Genomic DNA, 14,592 nt, shown 5'->3' with positions numbered 1-14,592 from the left:
AAAAAGTTTGGGAAATGGTCTGTTTGGACTGAGACTGCATACTCTCGCCAAGTTTTCCCCCGGGTTGAAACAAGGCACTGTTGAGAGAGAAAAAAACAATATTTTGTCTAAATCTTCTGTCTAGTTTGTCTATTTTTCATGATAAATCACTTGCTTACTGTTCAATTTAAGGCATTGCTTAATTTTTGAGATAATTTGTCGACGTGACTATCGTTTCCCTGCAAAAAGTGTGGAAAATGGTCTGTTTGGACTGGGACTACATACTCTCGCCAAGTTTTCCCCCGGGTTGAAACAAGGCACTGTTGAGGGAGGAAAAAAACTATATTTTGTCTAAATCTTCTGTCTAGTTTGTCTATTTTTCATGATAAATCACCTGGCCACCGTTCAATTTAATGCATCATTTCATTTGTGAGATACTTTGTCCAGCCTGACTATCGTTTCCGAGGAAAGTGTGGAAAATGGTGTTTGGACTGGGACTGCACTCTCGCCAAGTTTTTCTCCGCGTTGACACAAGACACTGTTGAGGGAGAGAATAACAATATTTTGTCCAACTCTTCTGTCTAGTTTGCCTATTGTTCATGATAATTCACCTGGCCACCGTTCAATTTCATGCATTACTTAATTTTTGAGATACTTTGTCCAGCCTGACTATCGTTTCCGAGGAAAGTGTGGAAAATGGTCTGTTTGGACTGGGACTGCACTCTCGCCAAGTTTTTCTCCGCGTTGACACAAGACACTGTTGAGGGAGAGAATAACAATATTTTGTCCAACTCTTCTGTCTAGTTTGTCTATTGTTCATGATAATTCACCTGGCCACCGTTCAATTTCATGCATTACTTAATTTTTGAGATACTTTGTCGAGCAAGACTATCGTTTCCGTGCAAAAAGTGTGGAAAATGGTCTGTTTGGACTGGGACTGCATACTGTCGTCAACTTTTTCTCCGTCTTGACACAAGACACTGTTGAGGGAGAGAACAACAATATTTTGTCTAAATCTTCTGTCTAGTTTGTCTGTTTTTCATGATAATTCACCTGGCCACCGTTCAATTTAATGCATCATTTAATTTTTGAGATAGTTTGTCCAGCATGACTATCGTTTCCGAGCAAAAAGTGTGGAAAATGGTCTGTTTGGACTGGGACTGCACTCTCGCCAACTTTTTTCCCCACGTTGACACAAGACACTGTTGAGGGAGAGAAAAACAATATTTTGTCTAAATCTGCTGTCTAGTTTGTCTATTTTTCATGATAAATCACCTGTCCACCATTCAATTTAATGCATCATTTAATTTTTGAGATAGTTTGTCCAGCATGACTATCGTTTCCGAGGAAAAAGTGTGGAAAATGGTCTGTTTGGACTGGGACTGCACTCTCGCCAAGTTTTTCTCCGTGTTGACACAAGACACTGTTTAGGGAGAGAAAAACAATATTTCGTCTAAATCTTCTGTCTAGTTTGTCTATTTTTCATGATAAATCACCTGGCCACCGTTCAATTTAATGCATTACTTAATTTTTGAGATAGTTTGTCCAGCATGACTATCGTTTCCGTGCAAAAAGTTTGGAAAATGGTCTGTTTGGACTGGGACTGCACTCTCGCCAAGTTTTTCTCCGCGTTGACAAAAGACACTGTTGAGGGAGAGAAAAACAATATTTTGTCTAAATCTTCTGTCTATTTTGTTTATTTTTCATGATAAATCACCTGGTCACCATTCAATTTAATGCATTACTAAATTTTTGAGATAGTTTGTCGAGCATTTAATTAAAAAAGAATAAGGGCCGGTTTCTTACAAATTAGGCTTAAAAACAAAAATTTGATCGTCTGACAATGATAACGCTGTTTCCACTTGCTAATGCATACATGTACTAGTAATCCACAGTCTTGTGTAATAGACTACCGAAGTGAATACATCCATGCACAATTATGTGTGTAAAAGACATTAGCGCGTGATTCGGCCCGTGAACCAACACGCGCACGTACTACACATTCCTTTGCACTACACTTTCCGGTTCTATTACGACGTTACGCGCCTTCCCCATCAGTTCACTAATCAAGAGGGGCACCCAGATTGAATCTTCCACATTATTAAAAAATATTGTTAAAATTCTTGCGCATGTACAATGTACATGTATGTAATACGTTTCTGGACAATACAACAATTGCAAACATCGAAAAATAAAACTACCAAGTTTTTACGAAATACCTCACTAGGATGTTGGTAAATGACAGTCTAAAGCATTCTGTATAATTATGGCACCTGGTGTGAAGTCATTTCCAAGAAAATGGTATTTTTGTATACATTTCCAACGGTGGTCGGCCGACCACCGTTGGAAAAACCTAACTGTTTTTCAACAACTGCTTCATTTTTACCATTTGTTTCAGTCCAAATTGTGTTTGCTATTGGTAACATGTTCATGAACGGGTGCAGGTCAGCTAGACTGGTTCCCTTACCTTACAATTTTCCGGCATCTATAAATTGATCCATTTCATTTTTAGTGGAGTCAGGGAACCAGACTACTTGCACATTTTTGTTTTTCTTGGTTTTTCCAGCATTTTCGGACACAAAACTTCAAACATGTCAGTGTAATACAATATTTTGTTCTATTATACTAACCCCTCAACTAGTTCATTTCTGAAAATTACAGCAAAGCCAATGATGTACATTCCCTTTAACTGATGTTACACCCAGTTGAAGAAATCAAAGGTTTGTGCATAAAATAAACTTGGATGTTACTCTTTTCTTCTTAAAATATGCATGATCATGTGATACAAAGACATACTTCAAGTCAAAAATGCACTCGCCATTTTGCACATAATCAGTGTAACTGTACTTTTACTGCAATCTGACCCTACGTGTCAGATGCTACCAACATATTGCTCATCGCAACCCTCATCTTTTGAAGACCCTAGCACCTGCACATGATTGCACTTCTTGCATTGGTATATCAAATGCAATATCTGTCCAGCAACTTGTTAATTGATCAAAGTCATACAGGTCAAACTGGGAACTCAGCTGCATGGGAATGTTGAGGCCCATTTCATGTACGCCACACCACATACCACACAGGTAGAGTCTACTGCTTGGATGGTACCTAACTGCAGAGCAGAAACGAAGCAGACTTGGTAATGGTTCCTTTTTGCTCCACGAGTTACTATCCGGTTGGAAGGATTCCACACTAACAGTAGGTACCTCCGAGCTACTTTGAGCTAGAAACCCTCCTATTAGCCAGATTTCTGAGCCGTTAGTAGCGCAAGCCGTCTGTAGGCGTGGCGTAGGCATAGGAGGCAGAGTAGCTATCCATGTATCAGTCAGGCTGTCGTACTTCATGGTGCGACTGCCAGAGAACACATAGATCATATTCTGATAGGTCGCCACACTGAAGTCTATAACATCGCGTGGCATTGAACTTGCAAACTGCCATTCATCCCTGGCAGGATCGTACCACTCCACACTCCTTAAAATCTCCCAATCATTTATTCCTCCCAGGGCAAATATTTTGCCGTGAACACTTGCAATGGCAAAGTTGGATCGTCCTTGTAACCTGGGGGAGATTTTGACCCATTTCGCCTGGATGTGATTGAAGCGAAACACGCTTTTCTCCCGAAAGTCATCAGTGGCTAGGTATATATCATTGGCATCTGTGACTACAAGCTTGGCACCCAAGGTCCGACAGACTGGGGGGAGATCAATGAAGAAGCTTGTTTGTGAAGGTGGATGGTAGCAACACATTGTATGTTCTCTATAGTTACGGCCCATCAGCAACAACACATCCCTGGCATTAACACCTAGACGTTGCATTGATTTTTGTTGCGGAGGATTGTCATGGTGTGACCGAAATGCCTCCTTGTTTAGTTTGATAGCTTCTTCAACAGCACAGTTGATCTCAGGTACCACGTTGACAGCAATCACACTCTGTAAGGAGTCGTGTGCTATGTGTTCAAATCGGACATATTCCAACAAGCGTGTCATGAAGACACGTCTGGTCATCACGTCCCACTGCACCCATGCAAGTACCATCTGAAGAACGGCATCTTCCGACGCTACATTGAGTTGATTACTCTGCACTATGTCATTGACAACATCGATACTAGCATGAACGACCTGGGACTCATTCACCACATCCTGTCCACAAAAAATAATATAATAAATAAATATCATGTATGAACAAATCATGAATCATGTATGAATGTTTGTGAGTGCAATGGTAAGAATAATTTCATGAGGTGACAGATGAAATGTTTGCCTCGTGGGAATGGAACATTTCATCTGTCACCGAATGAAATTATTCTTTCCATTGCACGAACGTCAAACATTTATCATTTGTTTTATATAACACCTGAATATCCTTGTCATCTGATTGGTTGACTTTAAATCATGCATGTGACAGTATACAAATAATAAATGTTTGTGAGTGCAATGGTAAGAATAGTTTCATGAGGTGACAGATGAAATGTTTGCCTCGTGGGAATGGAACATTTCATCTGTCACCTCATGAAATTATTCTTTCCATTGCATGAACATGAAACATTCATTATTTGTTTTATATAACACCTGAATAAATCCTTGTCATCTGATTGGTTGACCTTTAATAGCCAATTTATTCGGGTTCAAACTGTTTAAAAGTTCGACAAGTTCATCATGTTTTATTAATGCAAACTGTTCAACAGGTTGAGAACAAACATATTCAATTAATCTCGATTTAAAACAGCGCCACCACCAGCAGCAGTGATACCGTGCAATGGAAGTTCTATTCACCGTGCAATAGAATTTCCAGTGCACTGTGCGCCATGCGCGCGCCGTGCGTTGGTACGAATAATTCAATGACATGTGATCAACGATCCGCCAATCAGATGACAGGGATTCATTCAGGTGTTGTATACTTAACAATAAGCAAGTTCAGTATTCCAACTGCGCATGTGCACATCAAGATTTGACCATTTTTTTCTTTCAGGGTAAACATTTCATCGTATGCCTAACAAAAGCATAGCGGGGTACCAGCAAAATTGAAGAGATTGTCATGCTCTGAAGTAACATTTTGCAAAATATGTTTGGACAACGAAGTGTTTTAGGTGTCTGATGTTTCCAAACTTTTGTGCGAACGAAAGTTTCCATCTCTTTTCGATGGCAGAAAAAATTGCACAGAATGCAGATTTGGTTACCTCGTCCCCCATAGCCTTGTGTGAATTTATCTGCCGTGTTTATCCTAAAAAATTAAATTTTGTTGTACACCAGACTATCTTGGAATACCAAACTGGCTTGTTGCTGACTGCTGTGATGTGGGATGGGGCGCATAGCAGCTGCTGTGAACCCTAGGGTGCTATGCACCATGAGGCCCTGTATATGCCATTTTCTAAAGGTAGTACACATAAACAAGCAATACATCAATTATGCAACCATTTCCACATGATATGCCTGCAAAACTCATCCAATTCGCATACCCATTCAAATCAAGCAAGGGGCCATTCAAAATAGTCATTTTGTGACGTACCTTACACCTGCGCACTGACAGCAATGTGCGAACGTCTCTAGTCAAACGCTGGTCAAAATGTCATCGCAAAACTTCTGGATCCTGGCTCTCTGCTAGCGTTATGAATGCGCGTGGCTATTGGTTACCAGCGAAGCAACCAACCCCAGTAGGTTGGTTCCAAATAGTCGACTAGCGTAGTCAACCACCGTCGACTAGACAGTGTTCGGGCAAACGTTAGTTAAAGCTATAGTCCATCATTTGCAGCCATCCGAAAAGTAACTGGCGTAATTATTGTTGAAAAACAAACTTGGTTGAAAGGTAGTAAGGGAACTAAACTCCCTGTGAAATTATTCTTTCTGGGAAGCTGTCATTTTGAAGTAATCAACGAAAGAAGGCATTTCCAACGGTGATTCTTAAGAAGCACCGTAGGAAAATTTAAATTAGTTGTTCGTTTTGTTATTCAGCGCAGCGCGCACAAGTATTGGAACGACGCACACACGCGCGCGGTTGTTATAATTCGTCGGATCAGTGCGCTACGTCGCGTATAGCTGCAATTCAAAACAATTCAAAACATGATTCAGTAACTTTTGATTTGAAATTGAGATCTTAGAATGTTATTTTTCTCGGAATGTACAGCTGAAGCTTAGCTGAAACTTCATCAGGTTAGTTGCTCAGTATCCTTCATTAGATTTTGCACTCTTTTGTTGCTTCAAACAAACAAAATGCACAAATTACAAATGATGGACTGTAGCTTTAACCATTGGTCAACTATAGTCCTTGCGCGAACTTGGCCCTAGCCTTATAGTGACTATATTCTCACCTGGAAGTGATAGTTGAGGTAGTCCCAGGCTGCTTCTTTCAGGTTTGTGCAGGAATACGTACAAGCCAACTGGTACATGTCCACGCAGTTGACAACATGAAGATTCTTCTCCATGTACTCTGCACAGAAATGGACCACTGGTGCAACTTGTAGAAGGTTAGCTGCAGAAAACACATTCTGAACACTATCATTGCTCAGATTAATGGCTCCAGTGTAAATAAAGTCCAATATGAGCTGCAGGGACATAGGCTCTACATCACCGAGGGATATCACGTTGCAACTGGACTCCTGCAGGGGAACAAAATACACCATAAAACAGTGTAACTTAAGCACTATGAACATCTGATCCCTTAAATTTTCATTAAACGTCCACTTCTCCGTGAAAAGAATCTTTAACCCTGCGGGCTGCGCAGGGGCTCACGCGCTAGTCCCTTTTTTTGTTTCTTAACTTTTTTTATGGAGCTATCGCCCAATTCCCTTGAAACTACATGTAATCCTAGAGTGAACCTTGTGGTTTGAGATGGTATGGTCGCTTTTCTTGTAGGAGTTCACTTGGGGGTCAGCCGCCCCTGGGAAAGTTGGGCCTCCAGCCAAAGCCCATTCACTTGTGCACAAAAAAAGTTCTCTGTGTTTTACATACCGCCGTCACAACAATGTCATCAATCATCCTCTACTGCTGGCCCAGTGACAGCTGTCTAAAGCCAGAGAAAGGCTGTCTCGACTGTTTCATGTCCATCTTTTTTGGGGGGATCCATTATGTAATGGTCGATCCAACATGTAATGGTCAATCTAACATGTAATGGTCACAGTGCATGCAGTGTATGTACATGACTGTGCAGCCACAATGTCTGTGAGTGACCTACTGGAGGGGATTCAATCTTGTGTGGGTTCGGGGGACCTGCATTCATTTAGACCATTAGAGAAAGGATTGTGTCCACAAAATAGTATTTTATACGCGAAATCAAAACTGCCACACGCGTGAGCACCTCAGCTACGCGGTGTAAGTTTTTACGCTTCGCAGCTCGCAGGGTTAAGAGATGTTTCACGGACATTTACATGGGGCTTATATACATGTAGGACTAATCCTGTAAGGGTATTTTCACGGTTTTTTTTAATGATCCTGGCCACTGAGGATTATCATTGGTTATACATAACGGTACACTGTGTCTATCTCCATGGGTAAACAAATGACCTTCTTAAGGGTGTTTTCACGGACTCCTAATCTGGCTTAATATGTTGAAAAATCTGTGAAAATTTAGTTAACTGTAATTTCAAGGGAAAATGGCTCTTTAATTAACGAATTTCTAAGGGATGTTTTTCTTGAAAATATCACATGTAGAATAATTTACATACGTACACTTCCTTAGAAAGTTCCAGGTAGACCTTTATATTGATTAAGTGTTTATATTTTGATGAACTGTATGTATGTTTGTAATTTAAATGGTTTGAGAATTGAATGGTTAATGTTAAAGCTTGTAAATACAACTTGCAACGTTACTGAATAATACTTTGATAAATGTATTAGTGATGCTCTTTTTGACATGTATGTGATCATGTAGGACGTGAGCGCTAGTGATAACTGTACATTTATATGCATTCCTGACAACATGTATGAAAAACATGTCTTGTTGCAAATCATCTTGGTTTACTGTTATGATCCGTAGAGCGAAATTAGATGTGAAGTTGGTGACAAGTACTGTTTCTTGCTGCTGGCTAGCCCCATAAATGTGGCCTATTTACTGGACTGCCTCCGTAAACATAGGCCACACATCCACATGTACAAAAACGTGTCGTACTTTGCCAAATTTTGATTTTCACATTTAGGCTTACTTTGTCGTTTTTTTGCTTTAGAAGCATTCTCACCCTCTTTATAGGCTAATCAGAAAGTGCTGCCTTTTTCAGATGTCTAATTTTTGTGAAATTTCATGTTGAAATTTTGATACGCAAACGTGTGCAAATGTATCTGGAAATTTCACGAAAAATGGACATCTGAAAAAGGCAGCACTTTCTGATTAGCCTATAAAGAAGGTGAGTATGCTTCTAAAGCAAAAAAAACCTACAAAAACTAAGCCTAAATGTGAAAATCAAAATTTGGCAAAGTGCGACACGTTTTTGTACATGTGGATGTGTGGCCTATGTTTACGGAGGCAGTCCAGTAAATAGGCCACATTTATGGGGCTAGCTGCTGGCATATTGTTATTTATATCAGTCACCACCTTTGAGTCTTTCCACATCTCCCGTTTCAGATTTTGAAATGAGAGTTACCATCAGATGGCGAATGGGAAGACAGGATCCTATAATGTTTATGTACCTGCATGCCACCTGTGAACATGGCCTTGAAGTAGGGGCTACATGCTGCGAGCACACTGCGATGACAAGAAAACTTCTCTTGGCCAACTTCCAGTGTGACATCGGTAAGCTGCCTCTCATGACGTAGCTGGTTTAGTCCAGCCAGAAGTGTGTTGCTGAGGTTAGAATCTGTGTAGCGGATTGCATCGGAGTCGTGGAATGCTCGTAACGCTTGCAGATTGTCATGGTGAGTCTTGCTTTCCACCATGGTCCTGGTTTCAACCCCTGCCATCTTGTACACAAAACAATTGGATAAAATTTTGGGATGATTACAAAAAAAAAAAACTGAGTTAAAGGGAATATACATCATTTGCTTTTGCTGTAATTTTCAGAAATGGATGGAATTGGGGGGTTGAAAATATATAGCAAATATAGTTACACTGACTTTTTTGAGGTTTTGGGTTCAAAAATGCTATAAAAACCAAGAAAAACAATCATTTTCCTGTAGTCTGGTTCCCTGACTCCATTGAAGAAGAAACAGAGCAGTTTACATACATTGGGGAATTGTAAGGTCAGGGAACTAGTCTAGCTGGCTTGTACCCGTTCATAGTGTGTGTAATCGATTGCAAACAAGTGCGATGGTCAATTGGGGCCAGTATTTGAAAAAAAAAAGTTTTTTCCAACGCTGATCGGCCGATCAGCGTTGGTACAAAAATAGCACTTTTCTTGAAAATGACAGTATACCAGGTGCCATGATTTTACAGGATGCTTTACACTGTCATTCACTAACAGTCCAGCAAGGTATTTCAAAATGATTTGGTAGTTTTATTTTTTGATGTTTGCAAATGTTGTATTTTCCCTTTAAAAAAATAAAAACCAAAGGAAAAAAAATGGGAAAAAAGTAAACTCACACAGCACTTGAGGAAAATGACTTAAAGATACAGAAAATAAGAAAGAAACAAATGGCAATTTAAAAACAGTTCTTATAAAACAAAACTCCTATGAAACTACAGTCCATGTACAAAAGCATACTTAGCAACATATGGGTCCAAATGCAAGTTTGCCACTGTGTGCACAAAGGATTAGTACATCATGAACTACAAGATCCTATGGGCCTCATAATGGTATGCAAATCCTCTCGGTCATACTAAAAAGCGTCAACACACCCAAAAGCGTCAACACAGCGTCAACACAGCGCCAACACCTCCAAAACACTTTCAAATTGACAAAACCAGTATTCAAACCGTACAGTAGTGGCAAAAATGAAATTTTGGCTTAAAATCAATAAGTTAAATGTCTGAAAATTGCAATTTTCAGTTCAAATAAATTGGCTCTCCGTTCAGCTCCCAAATCGGCAACCATGTTGCCTCCGGGGCAGCGCCGACAATACCATTTCGCAAAAGTGGTGATAACATTATACAATAAATCAACAGAGGGCGGTCGTTACGTGTGAATCCGCATAATTGCTGCAGAAATTTCAATTGAATAACTGGTATTCCTTGAGTTATTGCATGCCCGAAACAACGAGTGTTTTTTTGTGTTAGTCATTAAAGGGAATATACAACATTTGCAAACATCAAAAAAGATTCATACCCAATTATTAATTATGAAATAACTTACTTGACTCTTACTAATGACAGTCTAAAGCTAGTCCGAAAATTTGGGACTCTCAATACTGTGATGAGAGTCGAAAACATGCAAAACAAGAAAATAGACTGGCACCTAAAACAACCAGTCCAACAAAGCTTCAGTATTGCATCAATCAACCATGCCAAGAATTTAAGAAACATGTGGCATGAAGTGGGAACTACTCTCAATTTACTACACATTTCTCCATAGTCAAGCCACCAGACTATTGACACTGAATGAAGAGGTCAGTCTTTTCAAATAGTTGGACCATGGTTGGACATGTCCCAGTCTAGTATTTAGCCCCATTTTGAAATCACTTGACTTCCCTCTCATGTGTAAAATATTGAAGAAATGTCTCCTTTAAAAATTGAATTTGGTCTGCAAACTTGGTTGGTGAAATGCTGAGAACATTTTCTTTGCCCCAGTGGAATTTTTGGAGAGATTTGCTGGCTAAACTGTGAGTAAAGTGGGCCTGATTTAGTTTTGCATGTTTCAGAGCACTCCAGAGCCCTGTCCTGCCTGTCTGGTCTAAAGCATGCTGTAAAATCATTGCACCCCGGCGGTGTGCTGTCATTTTCAAGAAAAGTGGTATTTTTGCATCAATTTCCAACGCTGGTCTGCCGGCCAGCGTTGGAAAAAAACTGGCTATTTTTCTTCAAATACTGCCCCAATTTTAATCATATAGGCCTAATATAGTCCGAGTAACTTGGACCCAACTTATCGCCTTTTTTAACATTTGGACATGGTCTGGCGACCCAACTTATCGCCTTTTTTAACATTTGGACATGGTCTGGCGATCGCCAGACCATGTCCAAATGTTAAAAAAGGTGATAAGTTGGGTCCAAGTTACTCGGACTAGGCCTAATACTATACTCTATAGTAATAATATTAGCTTCATAAATGTCTGCTGCATCGTATGAGGTATGAATTATGGAATCTGGGTCAGGATAATATAGGGAAAATTGACCGTTTTTTGTAATGCACTGGGGATGTACAGTCCGGGATTTCGGGATTATACGACCCGGAGATTGTAACGTATCCAGCTCTAATGCGATAGGCATTAAGCTGGAGCTAATTTTATAGTACTCGAGCTCAAGCAACACACGGTATGCATTTTTGTGCATACCCTTGGGGGAAAAAGGCCCCAAAAAACTGGTAAAGAGAATACAAATGAGAAAAACAGTTACCCTGGACAGATCTTCACATTCATGACATGCCATAAGATCCCTAAAACTGTTCAAAACAAGCGGTAATTTTGAAAAAAAAATAACAACATTTTCTGATAAACTTACCGCTCACAATTAAATGCACCGAGATGTGCCATCCATTTCTTGGCTAGATTGTCGAGCGCGTGTGTGACGTCACTATTGAAGAAAAACAAGTTGCGCTGAATCAACGACTGTTGCGTGTAGTGATATGCGCCCTGCGCTGTATGACAGTTTGGTTTGGGCCAGCCTCGACTCCAGGCCTGGAGAGGGCGCCCCTGCAGGGGCGCGTGCTCGTTCCTTACACTAACCCCTGGCTGTGATGATGACGTAAATGACGCTTGAATGGCTATTCACAGCGTACTGCGCGGGCATTTCGAAGATTGCACGCCGGGCGCGCCCATAGGGCGCTCGCGCTCGCGTGCTTAGCTTTGCACGTAACGTCACGTACGAAAAAAAAATTATGATTCAAAAGTCGCGATGCCTGTACGATATGGATTATGTCAGCCGCGTTTTTCGCTAAAAAAAACCCCCTGTATCTGTGGTTGTAAAGGCACGAAAGGGGTACGTACATTTAATACACATCTTTGCTAATTAACACAACGTCCAAACGTTGTGTTTGAAAGGATTGATTCTTCAAAATCACAACTTTTAACATTTTAAAGATGGCGTCGACACGTAAAATGGATAAACTGCAGCCCTAATTATAATATTTTGGCACATTTAAATTACACAATTCCAGGGGTTACGATCGCGCAAGGCATGATGGGAAACAACATGGCGCTGCAAGATCGTACCCACGGGGCATGAGGTTGGGTTTGGGCTTTTGGCGCTGAGCACATATTACACGCAACAGTTCCAGCGATCCACTCAGTAGAGCCAGTGCCTGTAGAGCTGGCCGGACATCATATTATCGCGGCATCCCTATTACCGCGTGTAGCGGACGTTTTGTATTATTTAACTTTTCTTATTATTTTTTGTCTTTAATTAATCTCGAGGTTTAGAAAATATTTTATCCTCATTATCTAGCTTAGTACATGTACAGTTTAGATGTACAATTTAGTGTAAGATCCCTTGACCACAGTCCCCGATCCCTGTACGACCTTGTTTTGCCCAACTCTGCCAGGCCTGGGTGGCGGTCCCCATAGCAACCTCTCCCAACTCCAGACCAAAACATTCCCTAAGGTGCCATAATTCACCCTGTTAGGACACTGTCTGTGCATTGACCATAGTTTTAGCCCATTTTCCCATCATTCTGTTGCTAGTGTCCAAACCTACAACACCTGTTTTTATACACCGTTAGTTTTACCATGGAGGTAGATGGAGCTATATAGCTCCATGGTTTTACGCACCGTTAGATTTGCACACAGTTAGACACCCAATTTTGGCAACACCCCCAGCGTAGTAAGTACATAGTTTTTCTTCATTTATCTTCTTATAGTTTAATTATTACTAGTTTAATATCTAATTGTTTATTTCCTTTTTGTGTACCCAATTTACTGTATTCTACCATTTGTATTAGTTTATAATTTCCCCTAATATTTTGTTGTTTTTCAGCAAAACCTTCCTTCCTTCCTACTCCTAGTCCCACCGCACTTCCTACCGTACTTTCTTCCGTACTTCCGTATATAAAAAGGACGATTAAAATATATTGTGTCTTTCGGGACTTTAATAACGTTTTCTGAAACTTGCAAATTTTCCCTCACCGTGTCTGCTATACATGCTATAAGGTAGGCCTACTGTCTTTATTTTAACATAACTGTCTGGTTCCCATTTTACAGCTGCAAACACAAAATAAAGTCAAAGGACGATATTTTCTCCGCGAAATAGTAAAAACTTTTACGGGATCAAAATAAAGGATGGCGCGTTAAAATAAATAAAACGGCACACCGTGTAAATTGAATGGCGCCATCGCCAATCAGTAGACTTGTCTCAGTGATTTTTTGTTCTCCTTTCCGGGCAGGGTCTTAAGAAATCATCCTGCAGGCATATATTCTTTAATATTATTATAAATTGATTCAAACCTTAATTAAAGAATATTACATTTTGTTTTTCTGAATCGTACGTGGCTCTGGAGGATTTTTTAAAAAATAAAGTCCAAAATTGTAAGATGGTCTGATTCCCGTCTCGTGAAGATGAAGTCAAAACGACAATGTTGGCGCGGAAACAGACAGAAATGGTAAAAATTTCTGAAGTTCAAAAAAAAAAACAACCAGTCACTGCGCATGCTCTGTGTCTATCAGGCAAAATATCGTTTACTTAACCAGTTCGTGCTGGGATTATTTTGACTTTGACCAGACCCAGGCGCGGGATTGTTTTTCACGAACCTCGATGCCAAACGGGTTCAGGCCATCACCCTGATATTTTTGGCCTCGCTCACTGTTCAATAATAAAACCCTGAAAAGTTTCTTTTTCTTATTTAATATTTTGGACAGAGTTGTGTCATATTTAACACACAATAAGTGGCATTGAGTGGCATAATTTGGTCACTCGTGCAAGTCTACTGGTCCCTTGGGCCTGTGAGTGACCAGAAGAGGGTCCTCAGAGAGGAAACTTTTCCGATTTTAATCGGAAATCCGACTTTTTGAATTTTCCAACGATATGTCTGATTTTCTTACAATGTGGCCCACAAAATTTGATTTTATATAACGATTTTTTCACAAAATATCATTTTATTTCAATCATAATTTCCAAGAAAAGTCGATGAAAAGTCGATGGAAATGGCACATTAAAATCATCGCGAACGTAGTTTTAATGTCTTTCACCAGTCGTTATTGGTTTGTTTCAACCGTAGAAACACAGGCCATAACACTGATCGGAAACTTTTCCGGCTGGACAAAAGGTTAAACATTGACAGGTGCATGGAAAAATCACTGAGTCGCACGTGCGTGCACGTACTTCATGATATGCAATGGTACCAGCCGTCCAGCGTACGTACCGCACTAGTCCGCGCCGCGCCGCGCCGCAACACAGGCCGGTCGCGTCGGGAAAGGGTAGCCTCGTGAACGATCCAGTGTATAAAATCATTATGTTGTGCGATTTTCGGAGGTTTCAGATTTAGTTGTTCAAAGTGCAGTGCTTTAAACATCATCATGATTATCTCGAAGATAGCGGATAGAGCATTAGGGAAACATTTCACTGGCATTTGTTGGAAGAGAAAGACGATAATGCCTGCTTTTTCCCCAC

General features: G+C 40.3%; 1 protein-coding gene across 1 annotated transcript; it reads right to left on the bottom strand.

Moving 5' to 3' along the window:
* Window positions 1–2,700: 2,700 nt before the first annotated feature.
* On the bottom strand, window positions 2,701–11,618 carry LOC119723862 (kelch-like protein 28). Its single transcript, XM_038194746.1, has 4 exons — window positions 11,494–11,618; window positions 8,595–8,864; window positions 6,284–6,571; window positions 2,701–4,118 (listed from the first exon to the last, which is right to left on the bottom strand). Exons 2-4 carry the CDS (start codon window positions 8,862–8,864, stop codon window positions 2,886–2,888), a joined length of 1,791 nt encoding a protein of 596 aa, XP_038050674.1. The 5' UTR covers window positions 11,494–11,618; the 3' UTR covers window positions 2,701–2,885.
* Between the last annotated feature and the right edge of the window lie 2,974 nt (window positions 11,619–14,592).

This window comes from Patiria miniata, unplaced genomic scaffold (assembly GCF_015706575.1).
Source record: "Patiria miniata isolate m_02_andy unplaced genomic scaffold, ASM1570657v1 HiC_scaffold_1, whole genome shotgun sequence".
In the NCBI taxonomy this organism is placed as follows: domain Eukaryota; kingdom Metazoa; phylum Echinodermata; class Asteroidea; order Valvatida; family Asterinidae; genus Patiria; species Patiria miniata.
This window is presented reverse-complemented; position numbering and strand designations above follow the sequence as displayed.